The sequence below is a fragment of the Oryctolagus cuniculus genome, chromosome 6 (assembly GCF_051225735.1).
Source record: "Oryctolagus cuniculus isolate XC-2025 breed Fujian yellow rabbit chromosome 6, ASM5122573v1, whole genome shotgun sequence".
In the NCBI taxonomy this organism is placed as follows: domain Eukaryota; kingdom Metazoa; phylum Chordata; class Mammalia; order Lagomorpha; family Leporidae; genus Oryctolagus; species Oryctolagus cuniculus.
In genome coordinates this window covers 120,821,871-120,834,278 of record NC_142872.1, presented here as the reverse complement: position 1 = coordinate 120,834,278, position 12,408 = coordinate 120,821,871, and the positions used below count along the sequence as shown (strand labels likewise).

The 12,408-nt window shown below is 41.7% G+C and overlaps 1 protein-coding gene across 3 annotated transcripts in view; it reads right to left on the bottom strand.

Annotated features, from left to right (window-relative positions):
- INTS8 (integrator complex subunit 8) overlaps nt 1-12,408 on the bottom strand; it is a 71,601-nt gene that overhangs the window by 39,979 nt on the left and 19,214 nt on the right. For all 3 annotated transcript variants that reach the window (XM_089335545.1, XM_002710696.6, XM_089335546.1), the window contains exons 9-13: nt 10,252-10,352; nt 9,042-9,183; nt 2,842-2,912; nt 2,294-2,469; nt 1,048-1,181 (exon numbers count right to left, since the gene is read on the bottom strand). In XM_089335545.1, coding sequence (XP_089191671.1) covers nt 1,048-1,181; nt 2,294-2,469; nt 2,842-2,912; nt 9,042-9,183; nt 10,252-10,352 — 624 coding nt within the window. The remainder of the gene's footprint in view (nt 1-1,047; nt 1,182-2,293; nt 2,470-2,841; nt 2,913-9,041; nt 9,184-10,251; nt 10,353-12,408) is intronic.

The window sequence follows — 12,408 nt, the reverse complement described above, 5'->3', positions numbered from 1 at the left end:
TATATGGCTGTTTTTTCATTACATCTTCTGCAGAGAAGTGTAAGTTAGTTAGAAGCACTGTCACATTAGTTTGATTTTTTCCTGCATCTGTGAATTATTTCTCTTCTATCTCTAAGCCTCATTTCATTTAAATGGTTTTTTAAAAACTATTTTCATTTTCATTTTGCATGCAGAAACACTTTTAAATAGATAATCTTAGAGACAGGTGAAGACATTTGCTAGAAGTTTTATTTATTTAAAATTTATTTGAAAGGCAGAGTTATAGAGAAAGAGAGGAGGGCCAGCACTGTGGCACAGCAGGTAAAGCTGCCACCTGCAGTGCCAGCATCCCATATCAGCGCCGGTTCAAGTCCCGGCTGCTCCACTTCGGATACAGCTCTCTATTATGGCCTGAGAAAGCAGTAGAAGATGGCCCAAGTCCTTGAGCCCCTACAACTGTGTGGAAAACCCAGAAGAAGTTCCTGGCTCCTGGCTTTGAATCAACACAGCTCTGGCTATTGCAGCCATCTGGGGAGTAAACCAGCAGATGGAAGACCTCTCTCTCTCTCTTTGCCTCTCTGCCTCTCTTTCTCTCTCTAACTCTGACTTTCAAATAAAAAAATAAATCCTTAAGAAAAAAAGTAAATTCAATCATTAGAGCCACAACCACTGCCTCAAAGGGTCTACCCTAGCAGGAAGCTAGAGTAAAGAGTACAGCCAGACACTGAACTCTGGCACTTCAATTTTTCACACAGTTGACTTAGCATCTAGGCCAAAAGCCCACCCACTGCAGCTCCATTTTAAATGCACATAAATGCTTTGACACCAAATAGAATACAAACTCATTTTTAGATGTTACTGTTTTAATAGTATGTGTGTATGTATATATATATTTTTATATTTTCTATTTTTCTCTGTGAATGAACATTAAAAATACAGTTACGGGCATGTGAAGTCCTCAAATTGTTAAATAATATGAGCCATTATTCTCAAAAAAGTAACCACTCTTAAATTACATTAGGACATGAGTCAATTTTTTTCACCTGTTCTTGACAGTGGGTTTCTTACCTTATTGGACACAGTCCAGAACTGACGCTCTGAAGTCATACCATGTAATTCAATTAGAATCTGTCGAATCCTCCAGGGATCCACTGACAGTATAAGCTGATGCTCCAACTGACCAATGTTGACACTTGCTGAGGCTAAGAAAGGAAGAAGAATTTTCCATTTTAATAAGGATTCAATTCAAACACATACATAAAGCAATAAACTTAAGAATGACAATATACTGAGAGAATTATTTATGTTTACATTATTTTATCAGTAAGTTATAAGCAGCTACCATCTTGAGAACTGATTCATGAAACATAATGCAAATCATGTATTAACTTTATCCTCACACAGAAAACCTAACAGAATTTGTTATCTATCTGCTTTTAATAAATGAATGTATTTGAAAAATAAAAAGAGTGAAATTGTAAACACAAATCAAAGCCAGTCATTGGTTCCTGGGAAGAACTACATGGTATTTATATGAAGAATTAACTTATATACACAGGCTCCCACTTTCAAACATTAATTAATTAATTACTCTGTTAAAGTGTTAACAGAGTAATAAACATTAAGAATGTATATATTTTTAGGAAAGGAAAAGGACACATTCCTTTCTCAGAGAACCAAAATGATCTTTAAATAAGTCCCTGATTACAACTCAGCTATCAGACAGTCTTCAATAATGCATTTCCAGTATTTTCTGTGTTAGCCAATCTTCTTTTGCATTTTTCCTACATATTCAAACAGATTAAATCTTATGAGGGTCAAAGCTGAATTCTCTGACTCATTTATATTATTTATGTTGCTTATTAATAAAAAGCACTGCATTTTCTCTTTATATTTATGAATAAGGGCAAAAATGGAAATAAGACATCAAATGACAAGGCAAAAATGGCCACACTGCCACAGCCGAATGTTTATGCAGCAGATAGGCCAAAATGCATGACAGTCTGTACTGTTTTTGGTTCCAGCATCCCTTATCATTCCCTTCCCCTTATTTTTACCTCCAAGAACATATAGCTTGGTCTATTTCCCCAGCTAAAATCTTTTATGTATCTAGGTCTAAAATCTTATTGACCACAGCCTCACTAGAATTAAGTATTTAACTGTATTCAGAATTCTGACTTTGGAAAAAAAGGTACATTTCTATTAATCACTGACACAAGACAAATAAGAGGGAATCTTCAAATATACTTCAATGCTAATTTGAAAGAAGGGGCAAAATGTGCCAACATTTTAGCTGGCAGACTGGAGAGCTAACCTGGGATATCATAAAATGAAGTTACAGGTTTAATGCACAGATTTACTCTAGGGGATCGCTTCCTCATCTGATCAACAAGTAGCTTTCGTTCTTCATCTTTCAACAATGTAATGAAAAGCTCATGTGAAGAAATCATGAAAACATACTGCAGATCTTCCAACCCCAGACACACATTCCTAGATCAGTAAGAAATATTATAAAACAAAAAAGTGTATAATTTAGTTTGGGAGAAACAATCACATCAACCAGTATTCATTAACAACCACTTAAAAAGCCACCACTTCATAAACTGCACAATAGTATTTTGAAATATTTTAAAATTTACTTTTGACCCTTTATAAAATTGTGTTATCAACCCTAAAACATACAAAAAAGTATCTATATAACCCTAAAGTTTCAAGAGGCTCCAGAAATTTGAACATAACCTTCATTGGTTCTCACATACAAGTTATTATTTGGTATAAGATATGCAGGACAAATGCAAAAAGTAATGAGATACTCTTATCACAGGACTAATTTCAAAGTTTTAAGGAAAAAAGAGGACTTACTTTAGAAATGCAGCCATGTTTCCTTTCAATGAATCTGAAGCTTTTTCTAAATTTATTGATCTTGAACATACCTAGGAATTTGAGTAATTTCAGTTGAATATGGATTTTTTTAATGTGGATTACAGTTTGAAAAGTTTAAATCTGAAAACCGAAGTTTCCAGTTTTAATCCCATGTACCAACTACAGATTTGGCTAAGTTTTATATTAATTTTTCATTTATTTTTTTGAAAGACAGAGGAGAAAAGACAGAGTGAGAGAGATCTTCTATCTACTGGTTCATTCCCCAAATGGTCACACAGCTGGGGCTGGGCCAGACCAAAGCCAGTAGACCAGAGCTCCTTTGGGGCCTCCCACATGGGAACAGGGGCCAATTACTTGGGCCATCTTCTGCTGTTTTCCCGGGCACATTAGCAGGGAGCTAGATCAGAAGTGGAGCAGCAGGGGCTTGAACCAGCACTCATATGGGATGTCAGCATCACAAGTGGAGGCTAAAACTGCTATACCACAATTCCAGTTCCTTTGGTTAAGTAATTTAAGAGATGAAAGTAGGAAACAGTAATCCTTTGTGTGGGGGGAGGGTAGACATGTGACCTTTAAAAAAAAAAAGATTTATTTATTTATTGGAGAGGCAGAGTTACAAAGAGAGGAGAGACAGTAAGAGAGGTCTTCCATCAGCTGGTTCACTCCCCAAATGACTGCAATGGCTGGAGCTGGGCTGATCCGAAGCCAGAAGTTTCTTCTGGGTCTCCTACGTGAATGCAGGGGCCCAAGCAATTGGGTCATCTTCTACTGCTTTCCCAGGACATTAGCAGAGAGCTGGATTGAAAGTAGAGGAGCTTAGACTTGACTCAGTACCCATATGGGATGCCAGCACCACAGGCAGAGTCTTAACCCACTACACCACAGTGCCAACCACAGAAGGCAACCATTTTATTTCTTTTTTTTTTTTTTTTTTTATTTTTTTGACAGGCAGAGTGGACAGTGAGAGAGAGAGACAGAGAGAAAGGTCTTCCTTTGCTGTTGGTTCACCCTCCAATGGCCGCCGCGGCCAGCGCGCTGCGGCCGGCGCACCGCGCTGATCCGATGGCAGGAGCCAGGAGCCAGGTGCTTTTCCTGGTCTCCCATGGGGTGCAGGGCCCAAGCACCTGGGCCATCCTCCACTGCACTCCCTGGCCACAGCAGAGAGCTGGCCTGGAAGAGGGGCAACCGGGACAGAATCCGGCGCCCCAACCGGGACTAGAACCTGGTGTGCCGGCGCCGCTAAGAAGGCAACCATTTTAATAACTGCAGGTATTCATATGTAGTAAATATATATATATATATATATGTATATTCAGCACACTATAAAGGTCTCTCAGAATTTATAAAGTATGGTGCAAAGATACATGGAGTGATAAATTTCCAGCAGGTTCTGCTAGAAACATTAGCTTAAAAGTGATCAATGAAATCTAATGAATCTAGAACCAACAGTTAAGAAGGTAACCAAGGTATAAAAAGCAATCAATGAAAACAAATAATAATAGAAACAAGTTACAGGAATATGAGTTAGCTATAAATAGTATTTTCTTATTATTCTAAATATACTCATTAGATTAGTATGCATCCACATGTGTTTTTTTTTTTTAAGATTTATTTATTTATTTGACAGAGCTACAGACAGTGAGAGAGAGAGACAGAGAGAAAGGTCTTCCTTCTGTTGGTTCACTCCCCGAACGGCCGCTATGGCCGGCGCTGTGCCAATCCAAGGCCAGGAGCTTCTTCCTGGTCTCCCATTCGGGTGCAGGGGCCCAAGCACCTGGGCCATCCTCCACTGCCCTCCCGGGCCACAGCAGAGAGCTGGACTGGAAGAGGAGCCACCGGGACTAGAACCTGGCACCCATATGGGATGCTAGCGCTGCAGGCGGAGAATTAACCTAGTGTGCCACAGCACTGGCCCCTCCACATGTATTTTTAAGAAATCAAAATAAAATACAGTGGGAAAGTCTCTAACCTCAAAAAATTGGTAACTGTTCTCTATTTTTACACTCAAAAATACAGAATTTCATAGCAGCATTGTTATTAACTAATTAACCAGAAGTTCATCCACTGATTACTCAGCCATAAAAAGAAATGAAGTACTGATATACGCTACAACAGGAACCTCAAAAACATTATGCTGGCCGGCGCCATGGCTCACTAGGCTAATCCTCCGCCTAGCGGCGCCAGCACACCGGGTTCTAGTCCCGGTTGGGGCGCCGGATTCTGTCCCGGTTGCCCCTCTTCCAGGCCAGCTCTGTGCTGTGGCCAGGGAGGGCAGTGGAGGATGGCCCAGGTGCTTGGGCCCTGCACCCCATGGGAGACCAGGAAAAGCACCTGGCTCCTGGCTCCTGCCATCGGATCAGCGCGGTGTGCCGGCCGCAGCGCGCTGGCCAAGGCGGCCATTGGAGGGTGAACCAACGGCAAAGGAAGACCTTTCTCTCTGTCTCTCTCTCTCACTGTCCACTCTGCCCGTCAAAAAATTAAAAAAAAAAAAAAAAAAAACCATTATGCTGGCCAGCGCCGCGGCTCAATGGGCTAATCCTCCACCTAGCGGCGCCGGCATACCGGGTTTTAGTCCCGGTCGGGGCGCCGGATTCTTTCCCGGTTGCCAGTTGCCCCTCTTCCAGGCCAGCTCTCTGCTGTGGCCAGGGAGTACAGTGGAGGATGGACCAAGTGCTTGGGCCCTGCACCCCAGGGGAGACCAGAAGCACCTGGCTCCTGGCTTCAGATCAGCGCGGAGCGCCGGCCGCAGCGCACCAGCTGTGGCGGCCATTGGAGGGTGAACCAACGGCAAAGGAAGACCTTTCTCTCTGTCTCTCTCTCACTATCCACTCTGCCTGTCAAAAAAAAAAAAAAAAAATTATGCTAAGTGAAAGTCAGTCATAAAAGACCTGGGAGACAGCAGGAGATGACTCAAATAGTTGGGTTCCCAGCTTCAGCCTTGGTCCCAGGCTCAGCCCCAGCCACTACGGGCATTTGGGAAGTGAACCAACAGATGGGAGCTTGTTCTCACAGCTGGTAAAGATGCTAACTGTGGCAATGGCATCCCATATGGGCAATGGTTCAAGTCCTGGCTGCTCCACTTCCAATCCAGCTCTCTGCTAATGCACCTGGGAAAGCAACAGAAGTTAGCCCAAGTGTGGGAGACTCTGATGAAGCTCCTGGCTCCAGCCTGGTTGACCTCTGGCCATTGTGGCCATTTAGGGAGTGAACCAGCATATGGAAGATCTCTCACTCTCTAATTCTGACTTTTAAATAAATAAATCTCGGGGGCTGGCAACGTGGTTCACTTGGTTAATCCGCCTACGGTGCCGGCATCCTATATGGGCGCCGGGTTCCAGTCCTGGTTGCTCCTCTTCCAGTCCAGCTCTCCGCTGTGGAAGGGCAGTGGAGAATGGCCCAAGTGCTTCGGTCCTTGTGCCCGCATGGGAGACCAGGAAGAGGCACCTGGCTCCTGGCTTTGGATTGGCACAGCGCCAGCCATGGCAGCCATTTGGGTGGTAAACCAACAGAAGGAAGACCTTTCTCTCTGTCTCTCTGTCTAACTCTACCTGTCAAATAAATAAATAAAAATCTTAAAAAAAAAAAAAATCACTGGCAGAGGTTGACATTTGCCCTAGCAGTTAAGACACTGCTTGAGACACCCACATTGGAGGTCCCAGATCTGCTCCCAGTTCCAGCTTCCTGCTAATGCACACCCTGGGAGACAGCAGGTGATAGAGCACAAGTCATTGAGTACCTGCTACCTGCATGGGAGACCCAGAAGGAGTTCCCAGTTCCTGTCTTCAGCCTAGCCCAGCTGTAGCAGTTGTGAGCATTTGGGGAGTGAATCAGTAGATGCGTGATTTCTCCCCCCCCCCCCATCTGGTTTTCAAGTAGATGAAAATAAAGATGAAAGAAAAAGAGACTTTTAAACAATATAAAGAAAATCAAAAGAAGTCAAACTCATAGAAAGTATTCATAATATTTAAAACTGGCAAAGGATAGGATATATAAAACTATCAAAAAAATTCCCCTAAAATTTTAAAAGATAATCTAAGAGAAAAAAAGAGGCATAACTGAGGTGAGTGTTTTGCTTGGCAGTTAAGATACCCACATCCCATACTGGAGTGCCTGGGTTTGACAACCAGCTCTAGCTGCTGACTCCAGCTTCTGGCTAATGCAGTTCTTCTGAGATTGTAGTGAGGACTGAAGTTACTAGTCTCTGGCCACCCATATGGGAATCCTGGAATTAGTTTCATGCTCCCGACTTTGGTCCCCCTCTACCCAGCTATTGCAGGCATTTGGAGAATGAATCTGCGGATCACAGCTCTTTCCCTCTGTTTCTGTCTCTCAGTCTCTAAAAAATAAATAAAAACTTTTTTTTTTAAATGAGAAAGAATATTTAGGACAGGTACCTCAAAAGATGAAATCTCTATAAGCAAGAAATAAATGATACGCTTATAACCTTTCATCATAAAGAAAATTGAAATTAAAACCTCAGTGAAAAACCATTATACAACCACCTCACAGTCAAGTTTGACTATATCAAGTTTTGGTAAGGATACTAACAAAACGCTCAAGCAAGCTGGTGGTACAAACCACTCTGATTATTAAGTAGTGGATATACTTTCCCTACATATATAACAGAGATAAATTTCCACAGCATGCACCTAGGTATATGTATAAGTATGTTCCAAGTAGCATAACATCCAAAGTAACAAAAAAAAAATTGCAAGTAATAAAAATAGATGAATGGCATGGTCCATATGGTGTTTTAACACCTACAGCAACAAAAACAAACTATATACACAACAATTTGAATACGTTCCAAAATGTTTAATGAAAGAAAAATACAAATTATATGATTGTTTGTTTTTTAATACCTTATTTATTTACTTGAGAGGAGTGTTACAGAGAGAGAGGGGGAGAGACAGAAAAAGACATCTTCCATCTGCTGGTTCACTCCCCAAATCCCCGCAATGGCCGGAGCTGGGCCAATCCAAAGCTAGGAGCCAGGAGCTTCTTCCCAGTGTCCCACATGAGTGCAGGGGTCCAAGCACTTGGACCATCTTCCACTGCTTTCCCAGGCCATAGCAGAGAACTGGATTGGAAGTAAAGCAGCCAGAACTCAAACCAGCATTCATAAAGCATGCTGGCGCCGCAGGCAGATGGTTACCCTACCACACCCAGCGCTGGCCCCTACATGATCAAATTACACAATGTTTAAAATAAGAAAATTAAAGAGTACTCTTTAAGGATATATAACAAGATGCTACAATTACAAAGAAAAGCAATAAGGGGCCAGTATTGTGGCACAGTAGGTTAAGCCACTGCCTACAGTGCTGGTATCCCATGTGGGTGCCAGTTACAGTCCTGGCAGCTCCACTTCCAATCCTGCTCCCTGATAATGTGCCTGGGAAAGCAGCAGAGGATGATGGCCCAAGTCCTTGGGCACCTGCACCCCACATGGGAGACATGGAGAAAGCTTCTAGCTTTGGCCTGACCCAACCCCAGCCATTGAGGCCATTTAGGGAGTGAACCAGCAGATGGAAGATCTATCTCTCCCTAACTGCCCTTCAAAGAAGTGAAAAAAAATCTTTAAAAAGAACAAATGAAAAGCAACAAAATGACTATCACAAGACAGGGAAGTAGTAGTTATCTAAAGGAGAATCAGAAGGATTTGGTAAGGAATATAAGAAAAGCATCTCAGTGGAAGCAATGAACTATTTCTGCAGCTAAGTAGTATTGTGTTTTACGTACTCTTAAATGTCTTTTCACTACAACTTAAGAAAGAGGCAGAAAGATACAGCATAAACAGACTCTGCAGCTCACATGAGAAGTTAGAGGTTTTTAGTAGACAGATGATTGCACAGATTGAAGCTTTGGATGAGAATAAAAAATTATTTGAGTGAGGCAAGGACAAAATTCTATAAACAACAACACTAAAGGGACAGCAAAAGAAAAGTCAATGAAGGACTAAGGAGATGGATTCCTTAGTCAAAAAGACTAACAAAAAACATAAAGAAAGAAAACTAGAGAAGAACAGAGGACAAGGCAGAACAATGGGTCAATAGTCTTGACACAAGCTACAGAGAGGCAAGTCAGATGGGACAGAAGAGGCACTGAATTTGGCAACCAGGAGAGTCACTGGTAAGCTTAAAGCAAAACTACCAATCAAATGGGGTAAAAAAATGTCTTACCTCAAGAAGAAAGTCTATTTTCTCCTTATTAGGCCTAAGAAACAGCTGGTTAAACTGAACACTAACTGCTCTACCTTCCAGTATGTCACGGACTGTATTGCAAGCACAGATTTTAAAACAGATTTCATCTAGAGCTTCATTTCTGTAGAATAAAAAAATAAATCCACTAATGTTATTTTCATTATAAAAGAAAGGCATACATTATAAAACATCACTCATAAGAATTACTCATTTACTCCTGAGTGGTAAGATCTTAGAATGTTTAAGCATACTTGTAAATATCCTAAAAAAGGAAAAAGCAGAACAAATTGAGTTATCAAGACAATCTACAGATTAGACAACAGAACTGAATTCTATGTATAAATTTTTTCCTCCAAGCACTTTTAGAACAGGATAGATGAGGAGTCAGCAATATGGGGCATTTAGCAGCATCAAGTCCTGACTGCTCCGATTCTGATCCAGCTTTTTTTTTTTAAGATTTACTTATTTGCAACACAGAGTTAAAGAGAGGCAGAGGCAGTGAGAGACAGAGAGGTCTTCCAACTACTGGTTCACTCCCCAATGGCCGCAAGAGCTAGAGCTGGACCAATCCGAAGCCAGGAGCCTGGAGCTTCTTCCAGGTCTCCCACTCTGGTGCAGGGGCCCCAAGCACTTGGGCCATCTTCTACTGCTTTCCCAGACCATAGCAGAGAGCTGGATCAGAAATGAAGCAGATGGGACTCGAACCAGTGCCAACATGGGATGCTGACACTGCAAGCGGTAGCTTTACCTGCTACACCAAGTGCCAGCCCCTGATCCAGCTTCTGGATAATGCAGAAGACAGCCCATGTGCCTGGGGCTCTGCCACCCACACAGGAGACCTGAATGGAGTCCCAGGCTCCTGGCTTCAGCCAGGCCTAAACCTGGCTGTTGTGGCCATTTGAGGAGTAAACCAGCAGCTGGAAAATCTCTCCCACTGTCTCTCCCTCTCTGTGTATATGTGTCACATTCTGACTTTCAACTAAATAAATCTTTTAGTAAATAAACAGTAAAACAGACTAGATGAAGAAATCTCAGCACTGCTCCTGCTCCACTGGCTATGTTCATTCCCTTGTATTAAAATAATTCAGAGCAATGTCACAGGCTCAAAGGTAATTTGGAGGTGTTTTAGGTGTCACAATGCACATAATCTTTTATTCAAAAATCAAAAATTAACTTTCAATTTTCTTACCCTTGTTGAGCTTTCTGAAAGAGTTCTCTTAGTACTGATTGCCGGAACTGGACAGGTAAACTGAAGAGTAAGTTATCTTCAATGAAAATCTGGATTACTTCCTAGAACATATACAAAAAATTACATCCAGCTCAAAAATCTTGGCAAAGTTTCTTTACTTTAAAAGTCTTTTTATAATGGAAAATACAAGTTGAAGAAAAACATAAAAACACCTCACTGGTAAGACTGTTTCTAAAATCCTAAAATTACATTAAAGGTAAAAATACCCCTCTTTTATTAAAAATTGAAAATCATGGACCAAAATGAGAGTCAAGGAAAAAAATTAGTCAATAATAGACAAGTCAGCTATATTTTAAAGGTAGACTTACAAAGAGAGAGAAAAGGAAAGGAGAAAAAGATCTTCCATCCACTGGTTCCCTCCCCAAATGGCTACAAGAGCCAGGGCTGGGTCATGCAGAAGTCAGGAGCCAGGAGCTTCCTCCAGGTCTCCAACATGATTAGCAGGGGCCCAAGGACTGGGGTCATCTTCTGTTGCTTTCCCAGGTGCATTAGCAGGGAGCTGGATCAGAATTGGAGCAGCTGGGATTTGAACCAACAACCATATGGGATGCCAGCTTCACAGCAGCTTAACTCCGTATGCCCTAAAGCCAGCCTCTTTCATTCCCTTTAAACTTGGTTCATAAAACAAGCTTTTAAAAATAATTCAAATAAAAAAATGTGAAAAAACAATTCTAGAAAATATAAGTGGTTTAAAATATATTTAATGAACTACAGAAAATATGCACATCATTACACAGACTTCTCAGCTCTTTATCTTGGAGTGAAAGAGGACAGAAAGAAGAGGTGTTACGTGGGAGACCTGGAAGAAGCTCCTGGTTCCTGGCTTCAGATCAGCACAGCTCTGGCCGTTGTGGCCAACTGCGGAGTGAACTATCAGATGCAAGACCTCTCTCTCTCTCTCTCTGCCTCTCCTCCTTTCTCTGTGTAACTCTTTCAAATAAAATAACTAAATCTTAAAAAAAAAAAAAAAAAAAAAAAGAGGTGATAGTGAGAGAAGGCGGAGGATTTCTGCAGTTAAAGCTAATCTGAGGTTAACTCTAAAGAAGTGACAAAAAGTGGTTTCAAAACTACAGAACCATCACATTTCACCTACATAGCAAAATACAAGCAATGTAGGGGTCCACAGAAGCAAGTCAGCTACTCTCCAAATGTAAGAAAACACATCTGCTATAGCTGTTCAGCTATTGCTTCATCAGCTAAAACAACCACCAAAAAATCCCTGCAGTTCGAATAGAGAATCCTATTTAAGTAAAAGGCTGAATACAAGGCAGCACTGTGGCACAGCGGGTAAAGCCACTGCTTACAGTGCCGGCATTCCATATGGGAACCAGTTCAAGACCCAACTGCTCCACTTTCGATCCAGCTCTCTGCTATGGCCTGGAAAAGCAGTAGAAGATGGCCCAAGTCCTTGGGTCCCTGCACCCACATGGGAGACCCAGAAGAAGCACCTGGCTTCTGATCAGCGCAGCTACAGCCATTACGGCCATCTAGGGAGTGAACCAGAAGATGGAGGACCCCTCTCTTTCTCTGCCTCTTTGTAACTTTGCCTTTCAAATAAATAAATCTTTAAAAAAAAAAAAAGAGGGGTGCCCATCGACCTGGCAGCCTTATAAAAAATAAATTTTTTAGAAAAGGCTGAATATAATTTCTAAGATATTCCTGCAAACATAGCTATAGTAATAAATTCCACTATCCCTTCTTAGCAACCCAATGTTTTAAAAAAAAAATTATTTAAAAAAGTTACAAAGAGAGAGGGAAAAACAGAAAAGAGCTATCTGCCATCTACTGGTTCACTCTCCAGATGGTCACAATGGCCAGGGCTAGGCCAAGCCAAAGCCAGGAGCTGAATTCATCTTAGTCTCTCACATAGTGGCAGAGACCCAACCACTTGGGCCATCTTCCACTGCACTAGCAGGGAGCTGGAACAGAAGTAGAGCACTCAGGATGCAAATCGGTGCCCATACAGGATGCTGTTGTCACAGGCAGCTGCTTTACCTGCTAGACCACACCACCAGCCCACACAATTACATCATTTTTTTATTAAATATTTGTTTAGTTATTTGAAAGTCAGAGCTACAGAGAGACAGCGACAGCGAC